Source organism: Nothoprocta perdicaria, unplaced genomic scaffold, assembly GCF_003342845.1.
Source record: "Nothoprocta perdicaria isolate Ctin4 unplaced genomic scaffold, notPer1 scaffold_36, whole genome shotgun sequence".
Classification (NCBI taxonomy): Eukaryota; Metazoa; Chordata; class Aves; order Tinamiformes; family Tinamidae; genus Nothoprocta; species Nothoprocta perdicaria.
In genome coordinates, this window is record NW_020455599.1 from 1697300 (window position 1) to 1717380 (window position 20081).

Sequence of the window (20081 nt, forward strand, 5' to 3'; positions counted from 1 at the left end):
CACTATGGCCCTTGGCCTTTCTTCTTGCTGTGCATTTTGAGTCTTGCTGGCTAACAATATTGTAGACAATGTGGATGAAAAAGCAAACCTAAACAAAACCCAACTCTTGAGTCCTATTGAGAATGTGAACTAACTGGAGGCATTTCCTGCTTTGGTTTCAGATGTCCCCTCCTTGCAAGCTAAAGATTGCCTAAACCCTTTAGTTTATTTCCACCATTCACTCTGCCCTGCCTTGTTGTTATCTACTGACAATTCAGAGTCCTTTTGCTCTCATTTGAAGCTCCCTTGCTAAGAGAAAGCCGTGTTTTGGCTCCTGTGAGGAGCTCGTGGGCTGTGCAGCCATGGGGAGCACAGTGCAGAGCCCTGGGAAGCCCTGCACAGATGGGACGCAGTCATCTTTGCTGCCGCTTTCGGAGCGTGGCAGTCCCTCACACGCCTTGTAATCCCCTCTGGCAGCAGCCTGCAATCCCCTTCTGGCATTTGATTTCCCCTTTGTGTGAAAGTTTGCCTAAATTGGCTTGCTAAGCTGATTCTGAATTGCTGCCATGTGCCTGGAGTTACATTTTGAACAGCAACACAGGACAACGTTCCACAAAGTGCCCAGGAAAGGAGCTGGGCACTTAGTCTAAGTCCCATGTTGATGACTGAGCAGGGAAATGCATCTGCATTTAGATGATAATTTCTTCTTTGTTTTCCTTTGTGGCGTCAGATTCTCTCATTCTCCCTTAGCATTTCTTTACACGCTGTCTTCTGATGCAGAAGCAATGCCAGGCTCAAGGCCAGTCCTCCCAAGCTAGCTAATGCGGAGGACCAAATGTGGCATAAATTGCAACTGAAGTTATTTTCCTGCAGCCTTGAGGATAAATTTTCTGCTTCTGTGAAATTGTGATTTTGTCCCAATTTCTCCTTGTGCTCTCCTTGTTCTTATTTCACACTTAAGGGCAGTCTATCTTGATCTGGTCAAAAATACTGCTCTGAAATTACCTCTCTCTGCCCTTTCTTTCCTCCATGGTTTTCTGAGTATTACTTGGGAAGATTTTGGTCATTTCAGATGGCAGTATTAGCAAAGGAACATTAACCCCATCTCTAGCTGTCTAGCTTAGAATGATTGTGTTAAATGAATATTTGTTTCTGAAAAAGAAGAAATTCTGTGTCTGGAGCAACACAACCAATAATACATATGAAATTCATAATAATAATACATATGAAAATAGTAATACATATGAAAATTTCCCTCAGCAAGTTTGCTGATGATACCAAACTGGGAGGAGTAGCTGATAGCCCTGAGGGCTCTGCTGGCATCCAGAGGGACCTGGACAGACTGGAGGACTGGGCGGTGAGAAACCTCATGAGGTTCAACAGGGGCAAGTGCAGGGTGCTGCACTTGGGGAGGAATAACCCTGGACACCAGTACAGATTAGGGGTGGACCTGCTGGAGAGCAGTCCCAGTGAGAGGGACCTGGGCGTCATGGTGGACCACAAGTTGACCATGAGGCAGCAGTGTGCCCTGGTGGCCAAGAAGGCCAACGGGATCCTGGGGTGCATTAAGAAGAGCATCTCCAGCAGGTCGAGGGAGGTGATCGCCCCCCTCTACTCAGCCCTGGTGAGGCCACATCTGGAGTACTGTGTCCAGTTCTGGGCTCCCCAGTACAAGAGGGATGTGGAGCTGCTGGAGAGAGTCCAGCGCAGGGCTACCAGGATGATCAGGGGCCTGGAACATCTGCCCTATGAGCAAAGGCTGAGAGAGCTGGGCCTGTTCAGCCTGGAGAAGAGGAGGCTGAGGGGGGACCTGAGCAGTGTCTATAAATACCTCAAGGGAGGCAGTGAGGAGGGGAGCGGCCTCTTTTCAGTGGTGGCCAGCTATAGGACTAGGGGAAACGGCCACAAGCTGAGGCACCAAAAGTTCCACAGGAACTTGAGAAAACACTTCTTGACAGTGAGGGTGACAGAGCCCTGGAACAGGCTGCCCAGGGAGGTTGTGGAGTCTCCTTCCCTGGAGATCTTTAAAACCCACTTGGATGCAGCCCTGTGCCACGTGCTCTAGGTGACCCTGTGTGAGCAAGGGGTTTGGACTAGATGACCTCTGAGGTCCCTTCCAACCTTAAGCATTCTATGATTCTATGAAATGCTTGATTTTAACTGTAAGATCACACAATTTAAGGAGGCAAGTACACTTCATAGTATTTTGCTACATAAAATGCTGCACTACAGAGAATAAAGATTTCAAAAGAAATGTGAAATTTCTTGACTGCTCTTAAAGAGACAGGCTCTGCCTCCCCCCTTCAAGAGCTGAGGAGGCAGTGTATGGATTCAAGCGTATTGGAGCTGCTGTTAGTCATAAACAGTATATAAATGTAGAACAAAAAGGTACAGTCTGTGTCCTAGAAAGACTTGCCAGTAAATTGAAGGGAAAGACGCAGTAGGTGCCTACTGACATGGAGCTGGCGAGTCTGGGGATAGAGACAATTGTTTACATTTATCAACTATGTTGCAGTGACATCCCCATGTTGTTCACCCAGCAATTTCCTTTTCTGTGATAGTTTCTAAGGATGGGGGAAAGGAGATGTAGTTCTGGTGTAGTTTGTGTGTGCTTTGACCGATGCTATGGATGCTGTCGGCTTGCAGGAGGAAGCATGTCTCGCCAGAGGAGTGCAGAGAAAGATGGGACCCTCAGTTCTCTGTCTCAAACCTCTCACTAGGAGCAATGGGTGTGTGCAGAAATGGAGAAGACTGAATTACAGAACCCGTTCCGAGCAGTCACAGCTCAGGCATGCCATGCGGGCAAAGCTTTCTTGCAGTCCTTATTCTGGTGGGCACGTGTATTGGCAGCCTTCCTAAGAGGGGAAAGGAGATACCTATGGAAAAGGAAAGGGGAACTTTGGGAACTCCATCAGTTCAGGACACAGCTGGTCACTCATTCGTGACAGGATGTTCAGGAAGGGGTAAACACTTAACACAGCTGACACTGTCAGGGTCTCACCTCTCTGTGCCACTCAGCAAAATACCTTAAAAAAAAAAAAGCCCTCCAAGTTCCTTTTCTGCATCAGCCAGATTCTTTCTTAACGTTCTGCTAAGGTGAATAGAGAGGATGAACTGCTCTTCTTCTTCAGGTTTCGAAGGTTTAGAGGATAAACAAGGCAAAGGGGGCTTCCCTGGGTCAGATTTGGCAGCGTGTCAGAAACTGCAATGAACTATTCGGCAGATTGCTCCATCTGTCTCTTTAATCTCTTGAAAGTGTTTCAGCTAAGGAGAAGAGTTATAAATCAGAGAGGGGGGCAGTAAACCGTCACTATGTTTTTAGAAATCTAAACCAGACTGCTTAGGAACTTTGTTTTTAAGGTTGGGACTACACATTGCAGTTGCTTTACTTCCTCGTCATAAACCCCTCCCAATCTGCACTGAAAGAACACATCATTAGATAAGGTCATGTGCAACTCTCTCTCCTGAGATAGCATAAGAGGAGGATTATTGCAAATTATTGCTGTCTTAACAAACATTTCTTTTTCTTAGTTGTTCTACTTAGTTAACATCTGAAAGACTTTCCTAGACATTTTTAATGGTATAAATCTAAGTAGAAGCAGTACATTTTATAAGCTAAATAATTGACTTGTTTTATTGCACTAGTACTCCAGTTAGAATAAGCAAAATAATGACATTTGCTGCACCAGCTATCGGCTCAGCCCATACAGAGTTGTTTCGGGGGTATCCATACCTACCTTCAGAGCAGACACTGTTTAACAGAAGTTTATAAACCACCTTATAAAAAAAATACTATGTTTAATAAACGAAATGAATAATCTTCAGTAGTATCGTGGTAGTACTCTTTTTCCTTAAAAGGAAATAAAGCCTAAATATTTTGGCTAAACTTCTTTTGGCACCAGCAGTACATCCGATATATTAAATTTAACTGTTGAGTTCAAGGATTTATGTTTTAATTTTTTTGTTGCTTGATATGACTAGAAGCACAGCCCATGTGGTGATCCTGTGGGGAGCTTTAATTTTTCAGATTCCATCGAGCTGCCTTTTACCTTGTTCAGTTCTATTTCTGACTTCTTCCATCCTCCTTACTTTCACAAGAAAGAAAATGTAGTGCCACCATGGCATTCTGCTGTTTGAATAAAGTGCTTTTTTTCTTGTTTAAGTGTTAAGACAAGGTAGCTATGTTTTCATAATAGGGCATTTTGACAGCATTATCAAAGGAGCTGTTGTTGACACCACTCTGGACTAGCTGTCCAGAGTGCACTAGTTGAGGACATACAAAACTTTAAAATGTTTTCCCTGGTCCCATGGATAGTGCAGCTCTTGAGTAGCTGAGCTAGCCTAGCTGAGGCAGCTGGGCTGTAGGAGAAAGGTGATGCTGCCTTAGCTACTATTGCTGTGAGACACTTGTAATTATGGCCTAATAGCACAAGACACAGCAGTGGTACCACAAATAGCAAATTATTGCTACTGCTAGATCATCCACACTGTGAATCCTTGCTCTTCACTTGCGAATGAACTCCATTCACATCCCAGGTGTACTTTATTTCAGAAAGTCAAGGTCCCTGAAAGCTGAGCTTAATTGTTTCCCTGTCACTAATAACCTGGGTGCAAATCATACATCACTTGCTCTCATTGAAAGTCAGGTGACACAGGTGATGTAGAACTTCAGGAAGAGTTGAAAATCAACTTGAAATAACTTATGAATTTTTATGTAGAATAAAAATCATACTTTTTGTTTTACTTATGTATTTAAAAACCTTGAGAATGTTCTGATAAAGCAAATTTTTCTTGTAGACAATTTTGATCTTCAGGATACTTTGCAAAACAAAGCTTTTTGGAAGGAAGAGTGGGTAGCAGAGGGCAGCCTTACATATTTTTGTGTCCTAGAACTGTTGTCCTTGTTGCTGTTGACCTGGTACCTTGTGTCATTGGTGTATTTCAGAGCTGAACTAGTTTGGGAGCTTGCAAAGTACACAAAGCTGAACCCAAAAAATGTGCATGGTTGATCATCTATTGATCATGAACTGTTGAATGATGCCTAATTAGTGTTGTTCTTGTCATTAGTGTTACACTGTCACTGTAAACATAGTAAAAGAGATGTTTTGCCCAATAATGAGAGCTTTGACTTGAAATACTGTTTTGAAGAGAAAGCTCCCAAATTGCTAACTGTCTCTTAGTGAGATTTAAATTTTTTTCCCCTTTTAAAGAGAAAATAAATCTACAAGAGAGTTAGATTTTTACTTGGCCTTCTGTCAGTAAGCAAAGTATGTATAAATGTACTCTCCCAAATCCGTTGTTGATATCCAGAATGATGAGGGGCAATTCACAGGAATAAAAGAACATGTGATTATAAATCATCAGTCATTTAGCTGACTTCTCTGCTTTCCCTAACAAGCATATCAGATGATCTCCTTCATAATCTGACTGAGATCCAGTTTTAAACTAGCTTGGATTTTTAACTCTTGCTGCTACTGATGGCTTAGCTTCCGTGGCCAGTTTGGACTCATTTGCTTTTGTTCTGTAACATGCTATTCCAGATTATTCTTTCTCTGGTGATTATTTTTTATCCTGCCTGACTAAACAAGCACAGCTATTTAAATCTTTTTCTGGGCTAGACTTGCTGTTCCTATAAAACAACTTATCTGTGTAGGTTTTTTTGTTGTTGTTTTTCCCCTCCGTACCTTTTACAGTATTCATTTTTTTTCCACATAAGTGACCCAGCAAGTGACCCAGCCAGTCTTTGCAAAGCCATTCTTACTGTGCTGGTGCTTATCCTCAGCCCAATAATCTTTTCTCTCTGCTTTGTTACAGTGATTCTTTGATTGTCTCGATGCTTCTTATGCTTCTTAATGCTTCTTAGGGCTTCTGAAAGCCATGAGCCATTGATGAGATCTCATCACATTTTCCTTACTGACCAAAGGTTTGTGTCTGATCCAGTTGCCTGTGAGAAACAAAGGGGAATTTTAGGGTTTTCTTTTTTCTTGCTTCAAAATATGTTTTAAAACCAGCAGGCCTCTTGTCACTCGGATTCCCCCACTGTTCTTACAGTACTACATGCAAGCTTGATACTTTTCAGTTACAAGGTAGAAAGCCAAATGAACTTTATTCAAAATGCTGATACAGGGCTTATGTTCATTTTCTCCTGGGAGTTAGGAATTGTTGGTTTGCTCTTAACTGCTAAGTCCAGTGCACTCAGCTCTTGTGGTTTTTTTGAATTTAATTTTAATTCTGTCTTTCATGAATAGTAGCCTTACTTTACTTACTGCTTTTTCACTAAAGTGGCCAAAGAGCCTTTGATATTTATTTTAATTTTCTTTGCATGCTCTAAGATTAATTCGCCTGTGTCGCAAGTCTGTCTTTTCTTTTCTTTAGTGCTGGTATTATTGATGGTTATGTATCCTCTGCTCAAAAAGTCCACCCTGCAGGGTGACAGAACGATATATGTGAATGCTTTTCCTCCTAATGAGCTGCAGTTATCGCTGTTCTCGGGCCAGATGCCATGCGGAAGACCAGACATCTTTTAATTGGGCAGTACATTGAGAGGAGTTGGAATTCATGGGTGGGGTGATTCAATATGAGGGAAGCATTTTGAAAAGTAAGGAGGATCTGTTACAGAATAATGACGAGGCTGCATGGCCCAGCTGGGTGATGAAACTACTGAGGTGGCGGATCCTGCTCTGTACCTCACTGGCCAAGGGATGAAAGGATTTTCTCTCAGAGTGAGAGGTGTGAAATCGCATGCTTACATATAAGTAATGTCCTCAATAGAGTGTCAAACCATAAATGAGCTGCGCTAGAAGCAAGCACAGGATTTAGCGTGTGTGCCTCCTTGAGAGAGCTGCATTTTCTTCTTGTAGCTCTTGAGAGCAGGAGAGCGCTGCAGTTGAGCCCTTCCTGACTGGGAAGGGGGATCCCTGACTGGGGATCATATGAGCTGCCTGAACGGTGGTGGTGTGAAGGGTCCTCCTGGCCATCAGGGCCTGGATCCGACCAGAGCCTCCCAAGGGCACTCGGGGAACGGTGCCAGAGAAGACCTGCGCTTGGCCTCGTTCTTGCCTGGTAAAAGATGAGCAGGGAGAACTGCTCAAACTGGCACCATTCTTGTTTTTCTGCACATGAGCAGGTCTCGGTCCTGTTACTGACTCCATTTCTGACTTGCTTTGCAGCCTTAGGCAAATAATTTGGCGTTCGTGGCTGCCTGTGTAACTCCTTCCTCTTTGAGTTGCTTATTTGGGTTAGAAACTTTCTCAGGGGCAAGAGCTGTCTCTCACCCCAGTTTAAATGAGGTGCTGAACACTAGTGTAAGAGGAGCTTTGCGCTAACGGGGCGTCCCACTTGTAGGGCCACAGCAGCTGCCTGTACTTAAACACGTGTCAGGAATTTACTGACAAGCTGACATGGTATTTTAATGCTTTGTGTGCTGACCTCTTCTGCCACACGTTAGAGTTTAACACAGCTCCTTCCTCCAGCAGTGACATTCATAAATTAGAAGTATGGATTGTGCAACTGGTGAAGCCAGTCTGTTGTTCTTCATCCCAGGACAGTTATCGAGAGGTAAAAATAAATAGGAAGGATCTGTCATTCATTCAGGAAGCCGAGTCACTGCCCAGTTTCTAATAAATAAAGTAGCATTCTACTGAATAGAAATTGATGATGTTGTGTCTTCTGTACTGCCCATGTTAGCAATCTTAGCTAATTTAAAATTTCAACCCGTAAACAGTTGAACAAATAAAACAGCAAATAAGCAATTCTTTTTGGTTTTGTTTTTTTTTTTTTTTTTTTTGTTACCTACTGATTGTATTGTTTTAATCTTAAGGGGGGGGAAAAAAGTGTACAGTAAAACCTAATATATGCTAAGGAGTTCTCTTAATTCATCACTTGGCAAGGAAAATAGAAGGAGGCTCCCTTGTTAACAGCATTAGTTTTGTTTAGGGTTTTTTGGCAGGAAACTCATCTTTCTCTCTCCATTTGTGAGTATTTCGTATTGACTTTACACCCTTTAGCAAGGGTCAGCAAGGCATGGTGTGCATAAAGAGTTCAAGTCACATTACTGAGACTGAATTGTAGTGGATGGTTTATTTTAAATGTCATTCAAGAATGAAAAGCCTTTATTCATTTTTTTTTATATTTTAACAGTAACTATTTGGTACTGAAATCTAATGTTCTTTTTATGGGCTACTTGCATGAGAACTTGGTTTGCGCAGATATTTTCATCATATTGGAGGAACCTTTTGCTTGTCATTTTCTGAGGCAGTGTTCTGAATCTGTAAGCAGGAGTGATTTGTTTTCTGAAAGCTTTAAAATTAAAGCTGTTAGTAATGTAGAAGCATGGGGGATGATTGTCTCTGTTTTGCAAAGCATTGGTTTAATCTTCAAGAAACAACAAAAGTCAACAGGAATATAAAATCTCAAAAGGACATACATGTGTCTTTTGTGAGTCTTGATGATTGCAATTATAATTGGTGGAGTTTTCATGCACCACTTTGTATTAAGAGAATTAATTTTCTGTTTTCTAATGGTATTCCATGCACACACACACTGTGCGTTCAGTTAATAGACATTTCAAGAATCAATTGTGTGTGTATAATCAGAGGAAGCCGAAAGAATTTTTCAAAGCTGCCTTGTCTCCTTTGAGATTAGACCTCGGAAATTCTTTCTTCTGGTCCAGAGCTATTCCAGCCTTCATGAAATAATGTCAGGGTTTGGGGAAGATGGTTAAGGTAGCTCTTCATATAGTCCCTGAAGAGAAATGCACACCCAGAGGAATCCTAAAGTTTAATTTGAAGGTATTTTGTAAAAAAGATAATATGGTATCTGCTCAGAAATTATGTTAACTTCCAATTTGTTGTTTTTTGATTTTCAAAAAAAAAAAATCTATGCTAGGAATGTCAATAAAATTGTAACAGGGAAAAAAAGACATTACTTCTTTTTGGTGAAAATTTAAGTTAGATTTACTTACATATCTAATCTAGTTCCCTGGTATGAACAGCTTTAAATAAAAATATCAAGAATCCACTAGTAGGGACATACATAATTCTTTTTTCTAACCATTTCTAAAGATGTTAATTAGGCTACAGATAATAATACTAGATTATATATGGCTAGTATGATCCATTAATGGGAAAAGCTTTGGCAGACAGCCAAACTGTGTAAATTTGTGCATGCTTTTAAAGGTCAGATGTTGATGTTATTTGAAAGTGTTAAGAGATTGATTATCTAAAATATGTCTTTTTTAAAAAAGTTAATGTTTTAAATGGTACATAAGAGTGAAGTTTGCAATTCCAGTTGTATGGTATGGGTCATTATGGGTATTTCACCTTTTGCCATTTAAGTTCATGCAATCTGATAGAAAAGATAGATTGAAATATAAAAATATTGAATATTGAAAAACTGTGGCTTGCAGCTATCGTTCAACTTTCGGCAAACTTATCTGCCTTTATGCAGCATGCCTTTTTGCTGGCCCTTTCCCACCTGACTTGCTCTGCTGGCAGCCTTTTTGAACCTGATCAGTGCAAACTCTTCAGCTTTGCTTCCCGCGGCAGTAAGGCCACGTGCTCGTCCCGCAGCTGCAGCTTGGCGCCGGCAGGGAGCCCTTACGCAGGGTCCCAGCGGGTGCTTGGCACGCAGGAGGCTGCTGCCTCTCCGCTGCCTCCAGCTGCTCCAGCAGAGCTCCCTGGAGGCGGCGGAAATCCCGGGCAGCAGGTTCAGCTCTTCCTGCGGCCCGCTTGGAATTCAGTGGGCAGTTTGGGGCCCTTTTGCACTTTTTCATTCCTCATCCGACAAAATGATGAGGCGATCGAGGGAGAAAAGAGCAACCGTGATGACAAAAGGATGTACAGTTAGGAAGTGAAAAAAAATATATTCACAGATTGTCATACTGACTAAAGGGGAATCCAGTAATAGTGTGTCAATATTTCAGAAATGGTAATGGGTGGTTTGCAAAGGGCCTTGATTACATGAATTATGGTTGGCTTGGGTGGAGAAATTCACATTGGACATTGCTCATGGCTAAGCCATTTACTTAACTGAAAGGATTTGGCTTGTAAGCTAGTGGAATTAGGGTTTGGTTTGATTTGTTCTGTCTGTTGGTGTTCTTATTCGAGAAAATCCACATAGGAAAATTGTTCACCATCTGGGATTTGGTGTTGAGTGCCCTTAGCATTTTTGCTTGCCTTGTGATGCTTTCTGTAAGAAACATAAAAGCGAATACATATATATAAGCAAACGTATGACTCTGTAGACAGTTACTTTCCACAGTGATTTTAAGCAGTTTAGTCTTCTTTCCTCATTCAAAAATACAGAAGAAAAAAAGAAGTCACCTATTTTTTATTAAATTTGACACATGACAATAATCCTGTATTTTCAGTGGAGGATCAAATACTGGTTTTGTGCTATTTATCAGGAAAAAAAATACATTATTAAAACCAAACTAATACCTATCTGCATAACATGTAGTAGTGTTTAACTCGAAAAGCCCTCAAAGTTTCCAGAACTGCGCATGCTACATTTCTCATGCATATGGATATTTTACAGAACTTCTGTAGTACTGTGGGCCTGCAGCACCGGTTATTTCTTGCTGTGTTTCTGTTGCTTGCTTGTTACTTGCTGTTCTTCATGCTGTATATTCTCACCTCTAAGCATTTTTTCCTCCCCAGAACACTCCTGACAATAGCTAGTGCCATGTATTCTTGATATCTTAAATTGGGCCCCTGTTTGAAACACGTGTTGCTCACCCCGTAGGCTTTCACCAGCAAACAGCTCCTAACGCAGTCGTGCAGGGTAATTTACAGCCCTTACGTCAGGCAATTCCCTGGGCCGTTTCTCACCGAGGCAGGCTGCGAGTGCCCTGGAATGCTGTTCTTCATGGGGCTGCGTGCCAGGAGGTGCCCTTTTCCTTGCTTTTCTAAAGCTTAGTAGCTTCGTCAATGATAGTGTTGATTCTGTCATGGCCCAGACCAACTGTAAAAGGAGAGAAATTCTGTCTGATGGCAAAAATCAGGTGGAATGAAGCAGGAACAGAAGCTGCCCTTCCTCCGAGGAGGAAGATTCCCGTTGTGCACAGGCTGGAAACGGAGCGCTGGTGTCCGGGTGAAACCTTCACTGTCTGTGTTGAGAATAAACTCCTGATTTTCCGTCTCCCCTTTGCTGAACCAATGCCCTATCAGTGCTAAGAGAGAGAGGTTAATTCTTGGCCATTTGGAATAGGTAGGACCTTTCCAGGGAAGGGATCTGTAGGCTTTCTGCCTGCCGTTTGAAGTTGGTGTTTTACAAGTGTTTGTAGTTTGGCTTTTTGAAACATGTTCCAAATGTATTTCTAGGGGAGTAGGAAGGACCAAAGTTTGAGAGCTCAATAGAGAGCGACTAGAGTTTGATGAAAGATGTATTTGTGGCTGGAATTTCAGCCAACTGTATCTTTACAAGTGAAAGCAAATGAACATCTGGGAATGAGATGCCTAGAGACAAACATGAGCTAGGTATAATGAGATTTGTTTTAAGCAACGAGGATAATCCTGCAGGTGCAGTAAGTTAACGTGCTCCTTGCAGTTCAGGAATTATAAAAGGACAATGAAGATCCATCAGCCCTGCTGTTAATTATTCCTTGCATGCAATTCTAAGTCGAAAGTGGTGAGATTTTATTTTTTTTAATTACCAGAAAGGTAATAATTCTTTGCCAAAGGCCATGACGATCTCTTTAAGTATGAGGCAATGTAATTGCCTTATTCCTGTGCCATTAAGGGTGCTCCATTTTAAGGGCATGGTCATCTGTCTTATGAGCAAAAGGATACTCTTGTTACCTCAGAAGAAACGTGCTGTGAATGGCAAAGGCATGCAACCTAAAATCTACGGTTCTTTTGTTTGATTTTTTTTTTTTTCTGGCTACCAGTGCAGCTTTCTAAATTACTATAACTGAGAAAGCTTCAAGAGAGGGAACTGTTTATATTTGGTTAGGGTGTTCAGCTATGCATTACAATTCATGTCAGAGACCAACACTTAGTCCGTGAGTAATGGGTCCTCACAGGGACAAAGGAATTAAGAAAAAATGGTTGTAAAACCCACCAGGCTTAGCAGAGGGTTTTGGAGAAACATGTAGCCCATGAAGCCACTTAAAATTCACTTTATTTCTTCTAGAATGACTTGTTTGTGGTTCATAAGATGTCCTAATTATCTCTAGTAATAAATCTAAATAATGAGCTCATTGCTAGCGATCTGCAAGGAGGCATCAAATTTTGCATTCAGCATAGTAGAGTTTGACAAGGTGGTAAAGGGTGAGTTAACAATTTATCACTTGCAAAATGTGGCATTTGTTCCCTCCGCTCCTGCTTGTGTACTTTCAGTGCTTGCTTTGAACATGTTGAAATGCTTGTCTGGACACACAGAAATGCGTTGTAATCTCATCCAGTAGGAAAAAAAAAAAAAGTTCAGTGTTTTCCTGTTTTTTTTTTTTTTTAATCTAGCAAATTAGATCAGTTTATATTTCGATGAAAAACCTCTTGGGGATGATGAAGGAGGGACAGGGATAGGCAAAACGTGGAGAAATGAGGAGGGCACCAAAATATTCCCCCTTTCAGCATGCCAGATTTGATGCGAGACTCTTGCAAGACTCTTTTGGTTCAGCCCCAGTGCAGAGCTGTGCCCTGAGCCAGTGCTGGAATGCGCCTCACAGCACTTCAGAGCTGTGAAGATGAGCAGATCTCGCTGTTTTGTGCCCACCAGCCCCTGAATTTTTCCAGTTTTGTTTTATTTTCCCCTTGAATATCAATTCCAGCATAGCAGCCTGTACATAAAAGCAGGCCTATGAAGCTCACAAAGGGGAATCGTATTCCTAATTGTGAGATAATCAAGAGTTAAGGGGTATCTCCAGCCCTCGAGCTTGTCGCAAATAAGCTGGACTTTATTCCAGCTGTTTGCCTGTCTCTGTACTGGGAGTAATGTGCATGAGTCATTGTGCCTACTGCTTTGTTTAGCGTAGGGGATGCTCTTGGAAAGTACAGCCTTTCTAAAAGCAATTTGCGTTTAAAAGGAGAAACAGCAAGAAATTATGTATACCCTTAGGTTTCCAATGCAAATGTTTTGCATTAAAATGATGAAATTCAACTTTTTTGTAGAAAAAAAAACTGACCAAAAACCAATGTAGGTTGTTAGAGGATCCCAAAGGTGCTGGCATCTTGGGTGGGGTGTATTTGCGACAGCTGAGTGCCCTGGGCACTGTGTGCTTCCAGGAGACAGTGGCAGTGCGATGAGGTCCGGGACTCCCTGGGACTGGAAAAAATCCTGCTGGAGGAAGGCAGCAGGAGTGGAGCTGTTATGGGCACTGAGGGGCAATGGCAGGTTGCTTTAGTGTAAATCTTGTTTTTTAGCTAACATACTGCATAGTGTGGAAAAGTTGAAAATTCCCAGATGTTTTTTTCCAAATAAGTTTTTATCAGAAGAAGTTTTGACAGCTGGATCTTGAGGGTTTCTTCTCAGAGGCTGAGTCTGCAGAACCAGAGATCTAGCATTTGTAGTCTGTCTCCTGGGGGTGTTTGCAGGGGGGCTGCTGTCTGGGTGCTTTGCACACAAAAAGGGGCTTGCCTGAATAATCAACTGTTGAACACAACTTTGTTGTCATACAACTTTTTGAGAAAAAAAATTATTTTGGTCAGGATTTCTTGCAAAAGAAAAGTCATTGGTAGCTGTTTAAAGTGTCATACATCCGGGGTTTGCACAAACTCCAGGGTCTTCTGGTTCAGTCAAAAGTCTGGATCAATGTTCAATATTGAGAAATGTCCGATGTCCTTACTTTTGGGCATATACATCAATGGCATCCTTCTGTAGCAAAGAAAAATACCCATTATCTTGAAGAAATTAAGTTTTCCCATATTGAATGGCATGTATTTTTGCTATTGTCTTGCTCAAAACAAAGGCTGCCACAGCAGCATAAAACTTTGATAGCAAATACAAACTCTTTACTTCACGACATGAAAAATGATCAGCCTTAGTATAGTTACATGCTGTTTTCTTGCCTTAAGGCTGTGTTGGACTTCGTATCCAGTGGTGGTAGCAGCAAGTGCCTCAGAGTGGTGTGGCATCTGATACTGCATCAGAACTAAAATGTGCAGGAAAACTCCCTCCATTTTAATAATAATAATAAAAATGGGGAGGGAGGAAAAGGAAAGAAGAAAGAAAAAGAAAAAAGGATGAAGGAAAAGGCAAAAAGAGTTAGAAGAAAAAAGTCAGTTACATTCCAAGGTCAGGCAAAATAGTGAAAGCTCCCATCAAATTGCCAGAGTCAGAATGGACAAACATCTGCTTTATTCATCCCTAGCTGTACTAAGAAAAATATGATATCCTGTTAGATAAAACCCTGAGCATCCTAGTTTATCTTGGCAGTTGTGCACCTTTATATTTTTCACTTAAACAAGAACGTATCAGTACTTCACAGCTAGCGTGCCTCGAGCTCCAGGTTCACAGTTCACGTGCTTCTGTGACTCTGAACTCTTCTTTTCCTGAGGTTACCAGCAGACAGCTGCACCAGAGCAGATATGTTTGTGTGGTGGGGAGTAAATGGCAGCGAGCAGCTCGGAGTTTCCATTTCCTTTGACATTGTTCAGGAATCCAGGCTCACGGTTCTTGTCCTAAAGCTTCACCTCGTGTGCCCACTTCTGACTTGGCCCTTCACAGCAGGAATGTTTTGTTTTGACATTGATTTGCTGATAGAAAGTGCTGACTGGAGAGAAGCTAGTTTCACTACAAGCTAGCCTCAGTTTGCATGAAATTGTATTGTGGGTGAAGTTGCATAAAAACAGATAAATAAAACACTTTATATGAAGGGATTAAGCAGTATGTGAAGCTAGTGTGGAACCATTTTATACAGTTATAATATGATAGATGTATTTCTAGGTGGAGGAAAATTGCATTTCTTTATTAAGCGTGACTATGAAATGTGATTAGCTGCTTAAACCATGATACTGACTATTTAAGCTATTGTGATGCATAGATGATAAAATATTCCCAGATGTGCTTGGCGGGGCAATAATTCTGTGACGAGGAGGTTGCGGTAATTATAAAGGAGAAACAAAACTGTCGGAGTGATTTGTTCATTTGCCTGAACGCCAGAGTGGAATTAGGGACTTGAGCAAACAACATCTATTGTACAGAAAGGAAATTCCTGCTCTGACTTTATGTGACCTGACAGACTTCTCATCATCTCTTTTGCCTGATTCCATATGCTTAATGAGCTCCTACTTACCCCTTTTTGTACCTAGCCTGGACGTTTTAGTTTCTTATGCTGAACTAAAGCTATGGTTTATGGGTTATTTGGGAGCTGAACTGAGTGAGGTATAAGTTAAATAAATGACCTGCTGAGCACTCTATAATTCAATGTACTTTGCCTAATGGTGATTTGAAACAAGATTCCCTGCTTAACCCTAATGTATCAGAATGAACCTGACTTTTCCTGACTCTCAGGTGGATCATTTGTGCATGGAATTTTTGGAGAAATCTGACTGAGCTTGCTTTTGATATAGACATGCATATTAATTGCTAGATGACCTTGAGACATTATTAAAAATAATGTAGTAGTACAGTACTGATTTATATAATTTTAGTATTTAATCAGCACTCTAATGCTTCTTATGATACCCTAGGACATAAAATAGAAGCTTAAAATGTAAACAACAAGTATGTGTAGAATTAGATTTTGCCCTTTATATAACTGTGCAAGGAACCAGCTCAGAGTGTCGTACTGGCCGAAAATTATGCCTGGAAAATCCTCTTTTAGTTCCTGTGTAGGCCACTGCCTGGTTTTGCCAGTACAAGAAAGGCATTGGGAATTCACAGCCAGGCGTGGGACTGGATTTGTTGCCGTAATCCTCCTTAGTTGACCTGTAATCAGTAATTACATTTTGCTGGTGAATCGTATACTAGAAATGGTAGCTATGACATGGATGAATTGTTACCTGCAATTTCTGCTGTTAATTTAAAGTAGTTAATCTGTAAATGTAGACTCCCATGATCCTTCCCATCCCTGTTCTGTATTTGTTTTTCTCTTTGGAACGTTTTTTTCTTCACTCTAATTTGGAAGCAGGAAACAATCTACAAGCAGTTGTATTAAGCGTTTCAGTACAAAAATTTTAAAATACAATGGCTGGGCATATTGCTCTGTCTTCTTGCTATTCCTCAGAGGAAATAAAGTGGAGTTGGTAGCTTCCATCCAGGCAGCTTTTATACTACATCCTGCTTCCTTCCTTATACTGGAGAAAGCTCTGATGTGCCTCTCTCCATTTCCTCCGCTTTAAATTAAGAAATCACATTCTATGAGCTATAGTGTTCATATTTAAATATTGGTATAGGATATAGGTCTTGGTATTGGTGTAGGATTGAGATTATTTGCATATGTCAAGTTTAGGTACATCAGTGTTTCCATATCAAGTGAAAGCACTGCAGAGAATAAAAAGAAGAATATGCAGAGCTAAGCAGACCAGTGCCCCTGCACACCTTTCCTGGGTGTTTGCTCTGGCTTCTTAGCTTATTCTAGCCACATAAAGGAAGTCTGGCACCTTCCTGAGAGCCGTGAAGTGCTAGGAGAAATGTTCCCTTGCTCCCTGGAAGCCTGAAATCTCTGCTTTCTTCACATTGCAAAGTACAGAAAGGGACATCCCACATCTGTAGAAAAAAAAAAATGACTCTTTAAAAGGCTTGGCGTGGAAAGTATTAATTCCCTGGAAACTTTGTTTGGAAGCCAATTAGGAGACTGCTATGTATAGATGATGGCAATCTCCATAAGAGACAAATTATTTTCCCACCCTCTCAAGTACTTGGTAGTTTATCTGTTGTTTATGTTAAAGATTGATCATAGTTATATATTCTTGACTCAGAGTTCTCATTAATCATGCTGTGCCACATAAAAGACTGGAGAAGAGGAATGGGGTTACTGGAAATGTGATCGTTGGCTCTGCGTCTAATATGACTTACATTCACAACAGCTTTGTTCTTGTGAAATATTATGTTTGGGTAAACTTTTTTTTTTGGGGGGGGGGGGGCCGTTCCGTGTTTGAAATGTCTGTTTTTCTTAGGGCTATTCAGAAAGAGATAATATCCTCATGACAATAAATTCAGGGCATGCTAGTGCGGGCACTTGCCGGGTTGCTGTTTCAGGAGGTTTCTGCTCTCTCCGCCTCGCGTGCTTGGCCCTGCCTCCTCCCCGGCCCCACGGGCGCCATTTCCTCCATCAGAGCAGCTCTGCGCGGGCCCAGGCCGAGGGCTGGGAAAGGGCTGGGATGGGGGAGCAGCCACGTGAAGGCCGGGCCTTCCTGGGGCACCTCGGCTGCCAGCGGGAGGCTGCTTCCCGCTCCGTGGCAGAGCGGGTCCTCCAAGCGGCACCTCCAGCTCGGCCTCGCCGATCCCCACAAAGGTTTCCAAGGGCCCGGCTGTTTTATGGGCATCGTGCAAGCCCCCATCGAGGCAGCAGTGTCAAAACTGCCGAAGGGAGAGAGGGAGGAGTCGATTTACAAAGTTTTGCAAGCTGAGTGATGTTTTGGGGATGTATCAGCTCTCTGGAATAAGGGAGGTGCGTGCACACGTATAGAAATATGGGTGGGAAGTACTTATAGTGGCATACATTCAACCAGCGGGAGAGCTAACCCATTGGTTTTCTGAAAGGCCATATGCTCGTCTTCATCTAATAAGAAAAAAAAACCCCTCAGTCTTCCTGAAATAGAACTTGAAACAGGCAGCTGAAATAATTGATATATGGCAAATCAGAGCAAATTTAAATGAAGGCAGTCTCTTCAGTGCTATGCAGATAATCTTCTACTTGTGACTTTAGTAAGAGTACATTGCCAGGCACACACTGTAGTTGTGCATAATTTGTTTTTTTTTTGAGTCTTGTTACACTAATGTCTGAGAATTCCTTGATGCAAAGTCTTCTTATAGAATTTATATTAATATTGCGTTCAACATTAGGACAGGATTATAAATACTGTTTTGTTTTTGTAAATAAGCATCTACTCCAGAAAAGCAAGAGGTGAGCAAAAAAATCTGCAAGTTTAGGAAAGTTTTAGGTCCATTATTAGTGATGAAAGAACATCTTCAGTAAAACCAAGAAAGAAAGTAGATTGCAGAAAATTCTCATATGAGTAAGAGTTTTCAAACATTTTTAATGTGTGGTTATATTTTGTAAGTGTAATTATATAGAAATAATTATTTTAGAGGACCGGATGCTTGTTCAGTCTTGGTAATTCAGATTAATTTGTGTTGCTTGTTTTTCCCCCATGTGACTACTCAGTGATTGTACTTATCAAGAGTTGGAGAATTTATTTCTCAGTTGGGAATCTTTTCTTGCTTTTTTTTTTTTTTTAAATCGGACTCAGAAATGTAAATAGAACTCAGTTTGAAAGTTCATTCAAAACTGAGTGCTGATGTATATTTAGGTGCACTGTATGCTAAAGTAAAAGTATCCCTTAGTGTTTAACTGAAAGCATATTTTATGTGTTGTTTTTTTTTAATGTTTAACAGTAACTGAAGCTGGCTTTGGTGCTGACATTGGGATGGAGAAATTCTTCAACATCAAATGCAGATCCTCTGGCTTGGTTCCCAGCGTGGTTGTGCTTGTTGCTACAGTGAGGGCTTTGAAGATGCATGGAGGTGGGCCAAATGTAAGTTTTTGCACCTTTTGGGAGAACAAAATTGTTGCTAATGTCTGAAATGAGTAAAATATCTTGGTTTAAGAAATACTGGGAATAGATCATACAGCAATGTTCAGATGTCCTCCTTGAGTTACTGTGTAGCTGTAAGCTCTAAAGGCAATGCAAGAATGGAAAGGCACGAATGAAAAAGAGATGAAAGAGCTCTGAAGAAATACTAAACTTTGCTGAGAGAAGATTGTTTGCATGAAAAAAATATGCTATAAAATATCATATTCTTTTCCTCACATCTGTGAATAGCGTTTGTAAGTGTACTAAAGCTGTCATAAGCTGGGAAAATTGCCCACTGAGGAAGAGAGTTCAGGTTGTGGTATTTGAGTGGAAGTAGGGAACTTAGTGAGTATTTGGAGATTTCTTTCATTGCAGTCCTGGGGACTCCTTCAGTCCTTTTAATCTGCTCAAGTTAGTTCCCTCAGAGATGATGAGGTTACTGATACAATTGTACAAGTGTCAAGGTCATCAATGTGCCATTTCTTGCTCTTCAAGCTAGGAGATCTGCACGTATGACTGATCCTAGAAGTACTCCCCAGTTATTTAAGTAGACTAGCATTCTGCTAGCCAAGCAGGCACTAAAACCCTTAAGCAGCTTATTTTTCTGACCAGCAGCATGGGAGAGGATGGTGCTTCCAAGGAAACAGTCACATTGGTGAAAAAGCAGCTGTTTCCACAGCCACAACATTTTGGAAAGCACCATCTTCCTTACAGCTAATCACCAAATGCTGAGCTTCTCCTTTTTCAGCGTTTTCAATGGTTAGCGTAATTACATAACTTCCACTTCTAATGGAACTTTTAAAAAATTATGTTCTTTCATACATTTTCAAGGCTGGTTTATTGTTATGTGTGTTACCAGTCAGTCTTGCAAAAACAGGACTTGCATGTGTCTTCATAGCTATTTAAGTAAATGTAGAAATCCATGTAAGTGAAGACTTTCTAAGTCCTAAAAGCAGCTTAAACTACTCTTATTTGTGGTACAGAGCTCTATCTTATGTACTATTTACTAGTTGCATCCTGTAATATATTACAGATAGAGCAGTTAACAGCAAAAACATATGTCTTTTTTTATGAGAAACTGCATTAAAACTTACCTTCTAAAGATACAAATCATCTTACAGAAAACTTTTACATACAGATAACTTTGTTCATCTAATGTATATATATATATATAATATTTGTCAAATTTAGTTAACTTGTCCAAAGAAGACAAGTTAACAACTCCCTCCTTTTTCATTCTGCAAACTTTCTTTTGACTTTTTTCTGTCTGTTTTTTCACGTAATGCCAAAATACACAAACTAGTAACAGAGAACAGATTGCTTAAATAACATTATACCATCTCTGTTCCTTTCCTGGCTTGAACTTGTCCTGAACTAAGTATTTGTGGGCAGTTGCTTCAAGCATATAGATATATTTTGAAGAGT

The 20081-nt window shown here is 41.0% G+C and overlaps 1 protein-coding gene across 1 annotated transcript in view; it reads left to right on the plus strand.

Moving 5' to 3' along the window:
• MTHFD1L (methylenetetrahydrofolate dehydrogenase (NADP+ dependent) 1 like) overlaps positions 1–20081 on the plus strand; it is a 139007-nt gene that overhangs the window by 63572 nt on the left and 55354 nt on the right. The window contains exon 21 of the mRNA XM_026044411.1: positions 18478–18617. Within this exon, the coding sequence (XP_025900196.1) occupies positions 18478–18617 (140 nt within the window). The remainder of the gene's footprint in view (positions 1–18477; positions 18618–20081) is intronic.